This window comes from Scyliorhinus torazame, chromosome 2, assembly GCF_047496885.1.
Source record: "Scyliorhinus torazame isolate Kashiwa2021f chromosome 2, sScyTor2.1, whole genome shotgun sequence".
NCBI lineage: Eukaryota > Metazoa > Chordata > Chondrichthyes > Carcharhiniformes > Scyliorhinidae > Scyliorhinus > Scyliorhinus torazame.
The window spans coordinates 303267305-303281438 of NC_092708.1; the positions used below are offsets into that span (position 1 = coordinate 303267305).

Sequence of the window (14134 nt, forward strand, 5' to 3'; positions counted from 1 at the left end):
AAATAGAAAGAAAACGCACACAGCAAGATATAAACCATGGTAAAACGATATGTTACAGGACTTTGTACATTGGATTCCTCCCGTACATGCCAGTTTTCCAGATCTTTCATGTATTCTCTTGCTCAAATACCCCCCAGGCAGACCCCTCTTCCCCCTCCCACCCTCCCCCCACCCCTTCACAAGACATCTCCCCTCCCCGGGTTGCTGCTGCTGTTGACCGACCTTCATCTAACGCTCCGCGAGATAGTCTAGGAACGGTTGCCACTGCCTGTAGAACCCCTGCGCAGACCCTCTCAAGGCAAACTTTATCCTCTCCAGCTTAATGAACCCTGCCATGTCATTTATCCAGGCCTCCACGCTGGGGGGCTTCGCCTCCTTCCACATTAGCAAGATCCTTCGCCGGGCTACTAGGGACGCAAAGGCCAGAATGCCGGCCCCTTTCGCCTCCTGCACTCCCGGCTCGTCCACTGCTCCAAATATTGCTAGCCCCCAGCTTGGCTTGACCGGGGCTTTCAACACCTTAGATATTGTTCCCGCCACTCCCCTCCAGAACCCCTCCAGTGCCGGGCATGACCAAAACATATGGACATGGTTCGGCAGACTTCCTGAGCACCTCCCACATCTGTCCTCTGCCCCAAAGAACCTACTCAGCCTCGCCCCCGTCAAGTGCGCTCTGTGAACCACCTTAAATTGTATCAGGCTAAGCCTGGCACACGAGGAAGAGGAATTAACCCTACCTAGGGCATCAGCCCATAGCCCTTCCTCAATCTCCACCCCCCAGCTCCTTCTCCCATTTACCCTTCAGCTCCTCTACCAACGCCTCCCCCTCTTCTTTCATCTCCTGGTATATTGCCAACGCCTTGCCCTCTCCCACCCATACGCCCGAGATCACCCTGTCCTGAATTTCCTGTGCCGGGAGCAACGGGAATTCCCTCACCTGCCGCCTCACAAACGCCCTCACCTGCATCTATCTGAAAGCATTTCCCGGGGGTAGCCCAAACTTCTCCTCCAGCGCGCCTAGGCTCGGAAACGTCCCATCGATGAACAGGTCCCCCATTCTTCTAATCCCCGCCCGATGCCAGCTCTGAAACCCCCCCGTCCATCCTCCCCGGGACAAACCGATGGTTACCCCTGATCGGGGACCACACCGAGGCTCCCGTCACACCCTTGTGTCGTCTCCACTGGCCCCAGATCTTTAGCGTTGCCGCCACCACCGGACTCGTGGTGTACCTTGTCAGCGAGAGAGGCAGTGGTGCCGTCACCAGCGCCCCCAGGCTCGTTCCTTTGCAGGACGCCATCTCCAACCTCTTCCATGCCGCCCCCTCTCCCTCCATCACCCACTTACGGATCATCGCCACATTTGCTGCCCAGTAGTAACTCCCCAGATTCGGTAGCGCCAACCCTCCTCGGTCCCTACTGCGCTCCAAAAACCCTCGGGGTCTTATTCGCCCACACAAACCCCATAATGCTCCTGCCTACCCTCTTAAAAAAGGCCTTGGTGATCACGATGGGAAGGCACTGAAACACAAAGAGAAACCTCGGAAGGACCACCATTTTGACCGACTGCACTCTACCCGCTAGCGAGAGCGGTAACATGTCCCATCTTTTGAAGTCCTCCTCCATCTGCTCCATTAGTCTCGTCAGATTCAGTTTATGTAGGGCCCCCCAACTCCTAGCTATCTGGATCCCCAGGTACCGAAAGCTCCCCTACGCCCTCCTCAGCGGTAGATCGCCTATCCCCCTTTCTTGGTCTCCTGCCTGTACTACAAAAAGCTCACTCTTCCCTACATTAAGCTTATAGCCCGAAAAATCCCCAAACTCCCTTAGAGTCTGCATGACCTCCACCATCCCCTCCACTGGATCCGCCACATACAGCAACAGGTCATCTGCATAAAGCAACACTCGAGGCTCCTCTCCCCCTCGGACCACCCCCCTCCATTTCCTAGACTCCCTTAATGATATGGCCAAGGGTTCAATTGCTAATGCAAACAGGGGGGACAGGGGGCACCCCTGCCTCGTCACACGGTACAGATGTAAATACTCCGACCTCCGCCGATTCGTAACCACACTCGCCACCGGGGCTCTGTAAAGGAGCTTAACCCAACTAATAAACCCTCCCCCGAACCCAAACCTACGCAGCACTTCCCAGAGGTACTCCCACTCTACTCGGTCAAAGGCCTTCTCCGTGTCCATAGCTGCCACTATCTCCCTGCACCGATGGCATCATTATCACGTTTAGGAGCCGCCGCACATTGGTGTTTAGCTGCCTGCCCTTTACAAATCCCGTCTGGTCCTCATGAATCACCCCTGGGACACAGTCCTCGATCCTCGTAGCCAGCACTTTTGCCAGCAACTTAGCATCCACGCTGAGGAGCGGGATCGGCCTTTACGACCCACATTGCAGTGGGTCCTTGTCTCGCTTCAGGATCAAAGAAATCGTCGCCTCTGACATTGTCGGGGGCAGGGTCCCTCCCTCCCTTGCCTCATTAAAAGTCCTCACTAGCAGCGGGGCCAACAGGTCTACGTACTTCCTGTAGAACTCAACCGGGAACCCGTCCGGTTCCGGGGCCTTCCCTGCCTGCATACTCCCCAAACCTTTGCTCAGCTCCTCCAACCCAATTGGTGCCCCCAAACCAGCCACCTCTTGCTCCTCCACCCTCGGGAACCTCAGTTGGTCTAGGAATCGTCTCATCTCCTCTTCCCCCGCTGGGGGCTGGGATCTTTACAGCTCCTCATAGAAGGCCTTGAATGCCTCATTTACTTTCGTCGCACTCCGCACCGTAGCTCCCCTTCCATCCTTGACTCCACCTATTTCCCTCGCTGCCATCCTCTTACGGAGCTGCTGTGCCAGCATCCGACTCGCCTTCTCCCCATACTCGTACGTCGCCCCCTGCGCTTTCCTCCACTGTGCCTCTGCCTTTCCTGTGGTCAACAGGTCAAACTCCGTCTGGAGACGTCGCCTTTCCCTAAGTAATCCCTCCTCAGGGGCCTCTGCGTATCTCCTGTCCACTCTTAAAATCTCCCCCACTAACCTCTCCCTTTCCATGCCCTCTATCTTCTCCCTATGAGCCCTGATGGAGATTAACTCTCCCCTGATCACCGCCTTCAGCGCCTCCCATACCACCCCCACCCCCCCGTTGTCGTTGACCTCCAAGTACCTTTCGATACACTCCCTCACCCTCCCACACACCATCTCATCTGCCAGCAGTCCCACATCCAACCGCCACAGCGGGCGTTGGTCCCCCTCCTCTCCCAACTCCAGTTCCACCCAGTGCGGGGCGTGATCTAAATGGCTATGGCCGAATACTCCGTTCCCTCCACTTTCGGGATCAGCGCCCTGCCCAGAACAAAGAAATCTATCCGGGAGTAGGCTTTGTGCACGTGGGAGAAAAAAGAAAATTCCCTGGCCTGCGGCCTGGCAAACCTCCACGGGTCCACTCCCCCCATCTGATCCATAAACCCCCTAAGCACCTTGGCCGCCGCCGGCCTCTTTCCAGTCCTAGATCTGGAGCGATCAAGTGCTGGGTCCAACACCGTATTAAAATCCCCACCCTTTATCAAGCTTCCTGCCTTCAGGTCCGGAATGCGCCCCAACATGCGCTTCATGAATCCGGCATCATCCCAGTTCGGGGCGTATACATTTACCAATACCACCCACGTCCCCTGCAACTTACCGCTCACCATCACATATCGACCTCCGTTGTCCACTACGATATTCTTGGCCTCAAACGACACCCGCTTCCCCACCAATATTGCCACCCCTCTGTTCTTCGCATCCAGCCCCGAATGGAATACCTATCCTACCCACCCCTTTCTTAACCTGACCTGATCCGCCACCCTCAAATGTGTCTCCTGGAGCATGACCACCTCTGCCTTCAGTCCCTTTAAGTGCGCGAACACTCGGGCCCTCTTTACCGGCCCATTCAGGCCCCTCACATTCCACGTTATCGCCTCGCCTCCCACCCCCCCACCCCCGACTAGCCATCTCCTTTTCTAGGCCAGTCCCGTGCCCGCGCCGCCCTCACCCTCCAGTCCCCCAGACGGGAGACCCCCGCCCCGACCATCTCTTCTGTGTCCCATTCCCCTTCAGCCAGTGCAGCAGCAACCCTCTTCTCCCCCCCCCACCCCCCCAACTAGACCCGTGTCTAGCTTTTTTGCTCCCCCCACAACACTCCCGTAAGTCAGCTGACACCTGCTGACCCCGGCTTCCCCCGCCGTCCCATTGACCCCCCCATGTGGGAATCTCTCAATCAGTGTGCGTTCCTCCATTCCCCCTACCGCCTTTCTTCCCTAGCGCGGGTAAAAAAAAAAACGCTTTCCGAAGCCTACCCCGCCCCCTCTGGCGCAGCTCCTGTCGCGGCCTTGTCTCTTTTCCCCCATCCCCATCCTCTCTCCCCCAACCCGTGGAACATTTCCTGCGCGTGATTAACACCCTATGTACAACAAACATCAAACATCTCCCCCCACCCTCACAAACCCTCAGTTTGAGTCCAACTTTTCAGTTTGAATCAAGGTCCAAGCCTCTTCAGGCGTTTCAAAATAGTGGTGCTGATCCTTGTATGAGACCCACAATCACGCTGGCTGCAACATTCCGAATCTCACTCCTTTCCGGTGCAGCATCGCCTTGGCCCGGTTGAAACCCGCTCTCCTCTTTGCAACCTCCGTGCTCCAGTCCGGGTATATTCGGATCTCCGCATTCTCCCAGCTGCTGCTCCGTTCTTTCTTGGCCCATTTCAAGACCCTCTCTCTGTCCGTGAAACGGTGAAACCTCACCACAATCGCCCTTGGCGGCTCGTTAGCCTTGGGCCTCCTCGCCAGCACCCGGTGTGCCCCATCCAGCTCCAAAGGCCTCGAAGGGGCCTCCGCACCCATCATCGACTCGAGCATCGTGCTCGCATATGCCCCGGCATCGGCCCCCTCCACTCCTTCAGGGAGACCCAGGATCTGAAGATTCTTTCTCCTCGACCTGTTCTCCAGGTCTTCAAATCTTCCCGCCCACCTCTTATGCAGCGCCTCGTGCTCCTCCACTCTCACCGCCAGGCCCAAGATCTCATCCTTGTTCTCATTGACTTTTTTCTGCACCTCCTGGGTCTTTACCTCATGGGCCTTCTGGGTCATCCCTAGTCCTTCAATCGCCGACAGCATAGGCGCCAGCATCTCCTTCCGCAGCTCCTCGAAACAGCGCTTGATGAACTCTTGCAGCACCGACCCACATTCCACTTCATCCCCGGCCGCTGCCATTTTGTTTTTCTTCCCTCGCTTCTCCCGCTGCTCCAATGCCGCTTTTTTGGCCGTTTCGCTTCTGGTCCAGTCCATAAACGGTGAAGGGGGACCTCACTCTTCCCTTCCCACACGGAACGTCTTCAAAAAATTCCCGTTGGGGCTCCTCTAGAGAGCCCGAAAATCCGTGATCGCGGGAGCTGCCGAATCGTGCGGCTTAGCTCTGCATCGCCGCAACCGGAAGTCCTGAATTCTCTCTCTGTCTACCTGAATAGGTGCCAGAATGTGGCGACTAGGGGCTTTTCACAGTAACTTCATTGCAGTGTTAATTTAAGCCTACTTGTGACACTAATAAAGATTATTTTTATTTTTCAAAATTAGTAAACTGTCAGTTGATGAATTAAAGGTTTTTTCATATATACAAGATGATGGGAGAGCAAGAGAGACTTTAGAAACTTGCGCCACTGAGGCACCTAATAGACAGTGCTATCAACTACACTGTGACAGTTGAAATAGGAAAATTGAATGGGAAATATCGATGTAGCCATTTATAGTAGTTATGCTGGCATAAACGTGGGATCAAAAAAAAAACGTGACAACAAGAAAGAAACAAGAAAGGAATGAACTTGCATTTATTCTTTTAACAAAAATGTAAAGTACCCAATTCATTTTTCCAATTAAGGGGCAATTTAGCATGGCAAATTGACCTAGCCTGCACATCTTTGGGTTGTGGGGGCGAAACCCACGCAAACACGGGAAGAATGTGCAAACTCCACATGGACAGTGACCCAGAGCCGGAATCGAATCTGGGACCTCGACGCCGTGAGGCAGCAGGGCTAACCCACTGCGCCACCGTGCTGCCCGAACTTGCATTTATTGATATAGCATCTTTCACAACCTCAGCAAGTCACAAAGCACTTTATAACCAATTAACTTTTCAAGTGTAGTCACTGTGGTAATGTTGGAAGTAAGGGTTTGTGAACAGGAAGTGTATGTCACTATGATGCAAGATATTTTAATTCATAGACTCACAGAAGGAGGCCAATTTGAGTCTAGACCAATCTACTCTGTCCTATACCTGTAACCTACCATGCACATCCTTGGACACAAAGGGGCAATTTATCATGGGAAATCCACCTAACCCGCACATCTTTGGACTGTGGGAGGAAACCGGAGTACCTGGAGCAAACCCACACAGGCACAGGGAGAACGTACAAACTCCACACAGTCACCCAAGGCCAGAATTGAACCCAGGTCATTGCCGCTGTGAGGCAGCAGTGCTAACCACTGTGATACCGTGCCGCCCTGTAGAGGATAAGCTGATACACCACAAATTTAAACAAATGGTACTGCATTTTACATCTGAAACTCACCCAATTATCATGTGCTTTTTTCTCATGAGATACAATCTGTAAACACAAATATAAAATTGTGGAATTAAAGTCTGTCTAAATAAAATAATTAAGCCTAATTTTCAAGTAATGTATCTAACAATGTAACTATCTATAGACATTATTAATGGATCCTGTTTTCCAAGTTCAATTTAATGTGTTGAATGTTATTTGTTTCCGATATGGCGCAATAATGTGCATATACAGCAATCTGCATTAATCTAGCACTTTGAATGTAGAAAAATATCCCTAGGTATTTCATAGAAGCAGAATCAGACCAGTCAATACAAAGTCAAAGAATGAAAAGGCATGTAGTTTCAAGTGGGCCTTAAATGGAAGAGAGACGGAAAGCCAGAGAGATTTAGAAAGCAAATTCTAGAACAAAGTGTAACAAAGAGAGGTGAGAGGGCAATGAAAGAAGTGACCAGAGTTGGAGGAACACAGAGTTGATACAGGGCTGGAGAAAGTTAGAGAGACAGAAAGGTGCAAGGTGATTTAAACACAGGAACATTTTAAAGTGGAGGCATTGGGGACCAGGAGACAACATGGGTCAGTGAGTCAGTCACAAACTATGATTTTCACAAGTTCGCCCAATCAAGGGCGGTGGATGGGCTTTCCAAACTGGTGGGCTAATCAGAGGCCTTTGAGCTTGAACTGTAACAGGGAGTAAGTAAGAGATACAGCACTTCAAATTAGAAGCATCCTCTCTCATGTGTTTTAAGATAATAAATGAAATGTTTTTGCAGCTGCACCACCACTCGGAGGTGGCGGTGGTGGTGCTGGTGGTAACCCCTCTACAGGGGAGGGCCTGTGGACCCAGGCAGGCAGGGAGGGCCTGTAGGTTGGCCAGGAATGCTGGCACTCAGTCTGCCGTTGGGTGCAAACCTCCAGGCACCTAGACTGGCTCCTACTGCCTGTGGGACAAATCCAAATGGCCTCAAGTGTCTTTTAATGAGCCCACTTGGCTACCCATTGTAGGCAGACAAGTAGCCCTGCCACCCCCTGATCTCAGCAAAAAATGGCCTGGAGGCTGGGAACTTGCTTGCCAGCCCCACTTGGGCCACTTCAGCTCCCACTTGCCTCCACTCCTGAAAGGGACCAAAATCCAGCCCTTTGTATGGAGTATGATACAGGCAGCAGAGGTTTGGATGAATTGGAGTTGATGGGAAGAACACGGGAATAATTGAGCCTGGTGGTGACAAAGATGTATTGCGTGTTTTAACAGTAGGCAACCTTTGTGATGGTACATTTCAGCAGGAAGATTTTTTAAAAAGTAGAAAATCAGATTATTGAGCAAACAGCAACAACTTTCTTTTACGTACTTGATTTTTATATGACTGTATAGTTTTATCTAATTCTTCTTCAAGATCTTTAGCACGTTGCCTGCAAAGAAAGCAAAACATTAACAAAATCTGAATTCACAATCAATGCGATATTAACAAACTGAAAACTTCACTCACCTATAAACACTGAGTTCTTCAGTTGCTTGGTTAATCTTTTCATCAACTTCAGAAAGCTTCTCTTCCTTCTGCAGGCGCTGATGCTCTTCCAGCGTCAGATTTCTATGGATGATGCAACCACCAAATACAAAAATTATTCACAGCCTTACAACTTATATCCCATTCATTTAAAGAATAGGCATCCTTAACAAAGTTTTACAAGGTGATGGGTTAGTGCCATCAGCAGATGGATTAATATCTAGCAACCAATTGATTCAGGAATTTTTACTGGGAGTTTTTAGCAGTTTCTCTGAAAAAGATTATGTTCAGTATAAGGAAATTGTTCCCTCTTTACCATCACCTCTAACCAGCCAGCACCAGAGGTAATTAGTGGCTAAAAAAGAGCAAACTTTGCAAATTAAATTTGGCCTCCTAAATCATAACGAGCTCAAAATTACTGCTGATCACAATTGGATATTTGGCCTCTTTTGAATATAAAATTCAAATATAAATTGTTGAAAAATATAATTTCATTCGTTTTTTTAAACAAACAATTTTATTGAGGTATTTTAGGCATATAGAAAAAGTGACATTGTACAGTACAAAAAAAAAGTCAAGGCACAAATTAAACATAGTGCAAACCACGGCTCTGTTCACGCAAGGTCCTGCCTCAATATCCCCCGACTCTACTCGCCTCTACTCTACCCTAGCCCCCCCTCTGCTAACGCTTACTCCTCTGTGAAGAAGTCAATAAATAGCTGCCACCTTCGGGCGAACCCTAGTAGCGAACCTCTCAAGGCGAACTTGACTTTCTCTAGGCCAAGAAAGCTCGCCATGTCCGATAGCCATACCTCAGCCCTCGGAGGCTTTGAGTCACTCTATGCTAACAGTATTTGTCGGCGGGCTATCAGGGAATCAAAGGCAAGAACGTCGGCCTCTTTCTCACCCTGGACTCCCGGGACCTCCGAAACCCCAAAGATTGCCAGCTCAGGGCTCATTACCACCCCAGTTTTCAAAATCCGGGACATGACATCTGCGAATCCCTGCCAATACCCCCTGAGTTTAGGGTACGACCAGAACATGGTTACATGGTTAGCCGGCCCTCCGGCGCATCTAGCACACTTGTCCTCCAGCCCGAAGAATTTGCTCATCCGGGCCACCGTCATGTGGGCCCAGTGCACGACCTTAAACTGGATCAGGCTGAGCCTGGCGCATGTTGCGGTCGTGTTTACTCTGCTCAGGGCTTCTGCCCAGACACAGCACCGGCCCCATTATCCCGGCAAATTTTTTGTAAAACTCCACCGGATACCCATCCAGCCCCGGGGCTTTACCCGACTGCATGACCTTCAGGCCCCCCAATACCTCTTCGATCCTGACCAGGGACCCCAGTCCGTCCACCAACCCCCTCCCCACTCTTGGGAAGGTCAGTCCGTCCAGGAATCACCTCATCCCCCCCCCCCCCCCGGTCCTCCGGGTGGTTCCGAAGTGTACAGCTTCCTATAAAAGTCCCTAAAGACCTTGTTCAGCCCTGCCGGGTCACCCACTAGATTACCTTCCCCATCCACTACCCTCCCTATTTCCCTAGCCGCTTCCCGCTTCTCCCCATGCTCATAAATCGCGCCTTTTACCTTTCTAAGCTGCTCTACTGCCTTGCCTGTAGTCAGCACCCCAAATTCGGCCTGCAGCCTCTGTCGTTTCCTGAGTATGTCTGGCCTCGGGGATTCCGCGTAACTTCTGTCCGTCTGTAGAATTTCCTTAATCAGTTGATCCTTCTCTGCCCCATCTGTCCTGTCATTGTACGTCTCTCACCACTGCCTTCAGTGCCTCCCAGAGCACCGCTGCCGAGACTTCTCCAGTAACGTTCACCTGCAGGTAATTCTGCATGTATTTCCTCAGCCTCTCACACACCGCCTCGTCCGCGAGTAATCCAACTTCCAGCCTCCATGGCGGGCGCTGAAAGCTGTCCTTACAAAACTGCAGGTCTACCCAGTGCGGAACATGGTCCGATATGGCAATTGCCGAATATTCTGCCCCCACCATTCCGGCCAGCAGGTCCCTACTCACAACAAAGTAGTCCATTCGGGAATACACCTTGTGGACGTGGGAGTAGTACGAGAACTCCCTCGCCATCGGCTGGCTAAATCTCCACGGATCTACTCCCCCCGTTTGCTCCATGAACCCTCTCAGTTCCTTTGCCATCGCTGGCAACCTGACCATTCTTGAACATGACCGGTCGAGGCTCGGGTCCAGGACAGTATTAAGAGCCCATGATCAGCTTACGCAAGTCCAAGTCGGGCATCTTCCCTAGCATCCTCCTAATAAAATCCACATCGTCCCAATTAGGGGCATACACACTGATCAGGACTACTCTCACCCCTTCGAGCTTACCCCTCACCATAACGAACCTGCCACCCCCATCCACGAATGTGCCCTCTGCCTCAAATTGTACCCTTTTATTAATAAGGATCGCAACCCCCCTCGTCTTAGAATCAAGCCCGGAATGAAAGACCTGACTGACCCAGCCCTTCCTTAACCTAACCTGGTCTGCCACTTTCAGGTGCATCTCCTGCAGCAAGACTATGTCCGCCTTCAGAACCCGCAGATGCGCAAACACACGCGCCCTCTTCACTGGTCCGTTTAACCCTCTAACATTCCAGGTGATCAGCCTGGTTGGGGGGCACTTCGCCCCCACCCTTTGCCAATCAGCCATCCCCTTTCCTTGGCCAGTCCTCCCGCCATGTGTCGCGCTTCATCTGACCCGCCTCCTGACCGGCTCCACCCATGACCTCCTCATTGTTGCCATGCCCAGTTCCATCCCCGTCAGTAGAACGACTCCCCCCTTGCAACACCATCCTATCACCTAACCCCTGCTCCAATCTAACTATATGCACACCCCCCACCTCGGCTTCCATTGACCAGCCCCACTCAGTTAGCCTGGGGCTCCCAGCCTCGGCGCCAGTGCGTCTCCCACCCATTGTTCCAAGTCACCCCTCCCCCGACCCATCCATACCACTTCCCAAGATCAGCCTTACTTAAGCAAACACTCTATACAAGTCATAAACAACCCCCACAATAGCACAATTCAAGTTAAACAAGAAAAGAAAAAGAGATAAGAAATAACAGGCACTCTCAGTCCTTCCCATACAGACACAGAAAAAGATTGCACAAAGTTTCCCATAAGCATCCATTTTAACCCAACCCCTTTAAGTGTTTTCTTTATTATTTTCCCCCCAGCCAAACTCTTACTAATCAAAGAGCCCAAACAGGAAACATTCAGGTAAACCACGCAAAAAAAACAACCCACATCCCTACCACTTCCCAACACCCTAAAAAGGTTGAAAAAAGAAACGACAAAAACAGACCCAAACATGCAGGCAATTTTCAAAACGGGAGAGACACCACATATAGTTAAAAGCTCTAACATGAGTCCAAACGTCCTCAGCTCAGGGCCAGCCCTTGCTGTCTTAACGAAGTCCATCGCCTCTTCGGGTTCCTCGAAATAGTGGTGCTGACCCTCATACGTAACCCACAATCGCGCCGGAAAAAGCAGCCGAATTTCACCTTGTTTTTATACAGTATCTCCTTCACCTGCCTGTAGCCTCCCCTCTTCCTGGCCACATCAGCGCTCAAATCTTGGTAAACACGCAGGGTGGTATTGTCCTAAGTACAGCTTTGTGTGCTCTTTGCCCATTGCAGCACCCATTCCTTGTCCAGGTACCTGTGAAAGCGTACCACCATCGCTCGTGGGGGAATCCCCTCGTCGCGGCTGCCTCACCTGCACTCTGTGTGCCCTGTCCACCACCGGCGGGCGCGGTGATCACCTCGTTCCCCAGCAACCTCTGAAACATACCCTCCACATACACGGCAGCGTCTAGCCCCTCTGCCCCCTCCGGAAGGCCCACGATTCTCACGTTCTGCCGGCGAGATCTGTTGTCCTGGTCCTCCAACCTTTCCAGAAGCACTTTTTGCTGGTCCCTCAGCCTCCGAATCTCCACATCCGCCACTGTTTGAAAGTCAACCTGCTCCTCCACTGACTTCTCCAACTGCTGGAGCTTCTCAGCCTGATCATCCAGCCTTTTTCCCATCCGGTCAATCGACTTCTGTAGCGGCTCCAAGTTGTCATGCTTCAGAGCCAAAAAGCCCTCCTGCATAGTCTGCAGCAGCTGCTCCATTGTGGGCTGGGCTGTCGGCACCTTGCTCTGAACACCAGCCATCCTGGTCTCTCTCACAGCCTCCACTGTGCCCTTACTCAACCACTTCTTCTGCTGTTTACGGTCCCTCCGACTTCTTAGCTCCATACAATTCTGTATGGGTCCTGTGCCTGAATACTATTGCTTTCCAGTTCCACGCTTAAAAGCGCAAAAACGTCGGGGGAAAAGGTCCAAAAGTCCGACCGAAACAGGAGCCACCAAATGTGCGACCTACTCCCTCATAGCCGCCACCGGAAGTCCTATAATTTCATTCTTAATTATTTTCTTCTCTTCCACATCTCAGTGAATCATATATTATCTCATCACTTGACTAATCAACAGGTTATCATTATTGGTGCGGAAAAGAATGTGCTTGTGAGGGCGAGGCAATGTTTCCTCATATTCTTCCCTCTCCTATTAGGAAAGGATCTGGCCTTAACTGTGTTTCTCCCCCAGTGGGAAGGCTGAGATCAGGACTAAGAGTATACACCAAATTCAGCATTTTATTACTACAAACAGACCTGAAACATTGCTCTAAGACTAATTGATTTCCAAACATAATTCCATGTCCCGCAAGATTCTGTTTAATTTAAATTCTGCCTCAGTCGGAATGTGATACCTTTGAAGCTCCATTTCTTTCTCATGGTACAATTCTGTCATGATCTTTAACTTCTGCTGCATGGTCTTATATTCGGTCTCAAATTGAATTGTTTCATGTTGTACTGAAGTTTGTTCTAATTGAAGTTTTTCAATTCGCTCTGCCAAATGGAAAGAAAAACGGTCCATGAATACATTGTACGTTCCGTAATATTTTACTTGAGAGTCTCCATACCAAGATGGCCATGAAATGAATTTTTAAGAGAATTGTGAAAATTATACAAATATTAACCATGTGTTACGATCCCAGGTGATGTTACAACAAGAGTGGACGATCGAACAATTGGACTCTGGCTCAAAACACTATAACTTTTACTTGTTTTTAGAAAACATGGAGGAACAGAGTCACAGGACTGCTGATTAGTTTCAACAACAAAAAAAAAATATTTCTTAAACATGAAACATTGGATTATGAAGCACTACTCCTTCACTCTCCCCTTAGCTTCACAACTATGTACAGATTTTAAGGTTAACTTGGATAACAACGTATATCTTAAACTAGAATAGCCTCAGTAACACAACGTCCCTGTGAGCATACAAATTGGCTGTGGTCAAATACACACACTCTGCCCTGAAGCCAAGTGAATGGCTGTTGGTTTTTCCTCAGATAGATGGTTGTCACAGGAGAGTTTCAAAATTCCATTCCCCCAAAAAAACACTCTTTAAAATCTTCTTTTACAATAATGCTTTCCATTAGTGGTTTGCATTCTGAAATCCAATCCAGATTTTCCAAATGGCTCTGTGGCCTGATTTAGCACAGTGGGCTAAACAGCTGGCTTGTAATGCAGAGCAAGGCCAGCAGTGCGGGTTCAATTCTTGTACCGGCCTCCCCAAACAGGCATCGGAATGTGGCGACTAGGGGCTTTTCACAGTAACTTCATTGAAGTCTACTTGTGACAATAAGTTATTATTATTATTATTATTATTAAAACAACTTCCACTCCACTTGTACCAATGAATCCAGTATCCAGAGTACACCTCTCATTTCTGGGGTTCCTTTGTCTTGAGTGTTGCACAAACTGTTCAGAGCTGCTTTAACTCTTGATTCCCAGTTTTTATCAAAATGGCATCAAACTTTTGATTTACCTCTGAAGTCTGCTGTCCCACTTTAAATTTAGTTACTGCAACTGTTTCTTTAACTCAGAACACTTTGTTTACTCTTCCTTGAATTTTTCTGAACAATACCTTGATCTCTGTTCTCTGAACAGTTGGCTTAAGACATTCTTTCTGTCCCAAT

General features: G+C 50.1%; 1 protein-coding gene across 3 annotated transcripts in view; it reads right to left on the bottom strand.

Moving 5' to 3' along the window:
- Positions 1-14134, bottom strand: part of mia2 (MIA SH3 domain ER export factor 2) — a 145699-nt gene that overhangs the window by 15556 nt on the left and 116009 nt on the right. For all 3 annotated transcript variants that reach the window (XM_072489035.1, XM_072489045.1, XM_072489039.1), the window contains 4 exons: positions 12860-12998; positions 8072-8173; positions 7934-7994; positions 6594-6629 (listed from right to left, as the gene is read on the bottom strand). In XM_072489035.1, coding sequence (XP_072345136.1) covers positions 6594-6629; positions 7934-7994; positions 8072-8173; positions 12860-12998 — 338 coding nt within the window. The remainder of the gene's footprint in view (positions 1-6593; positions 6630-7933; positions 7995-8071; positions 8174-12859; positions 12999-14134) is intronic.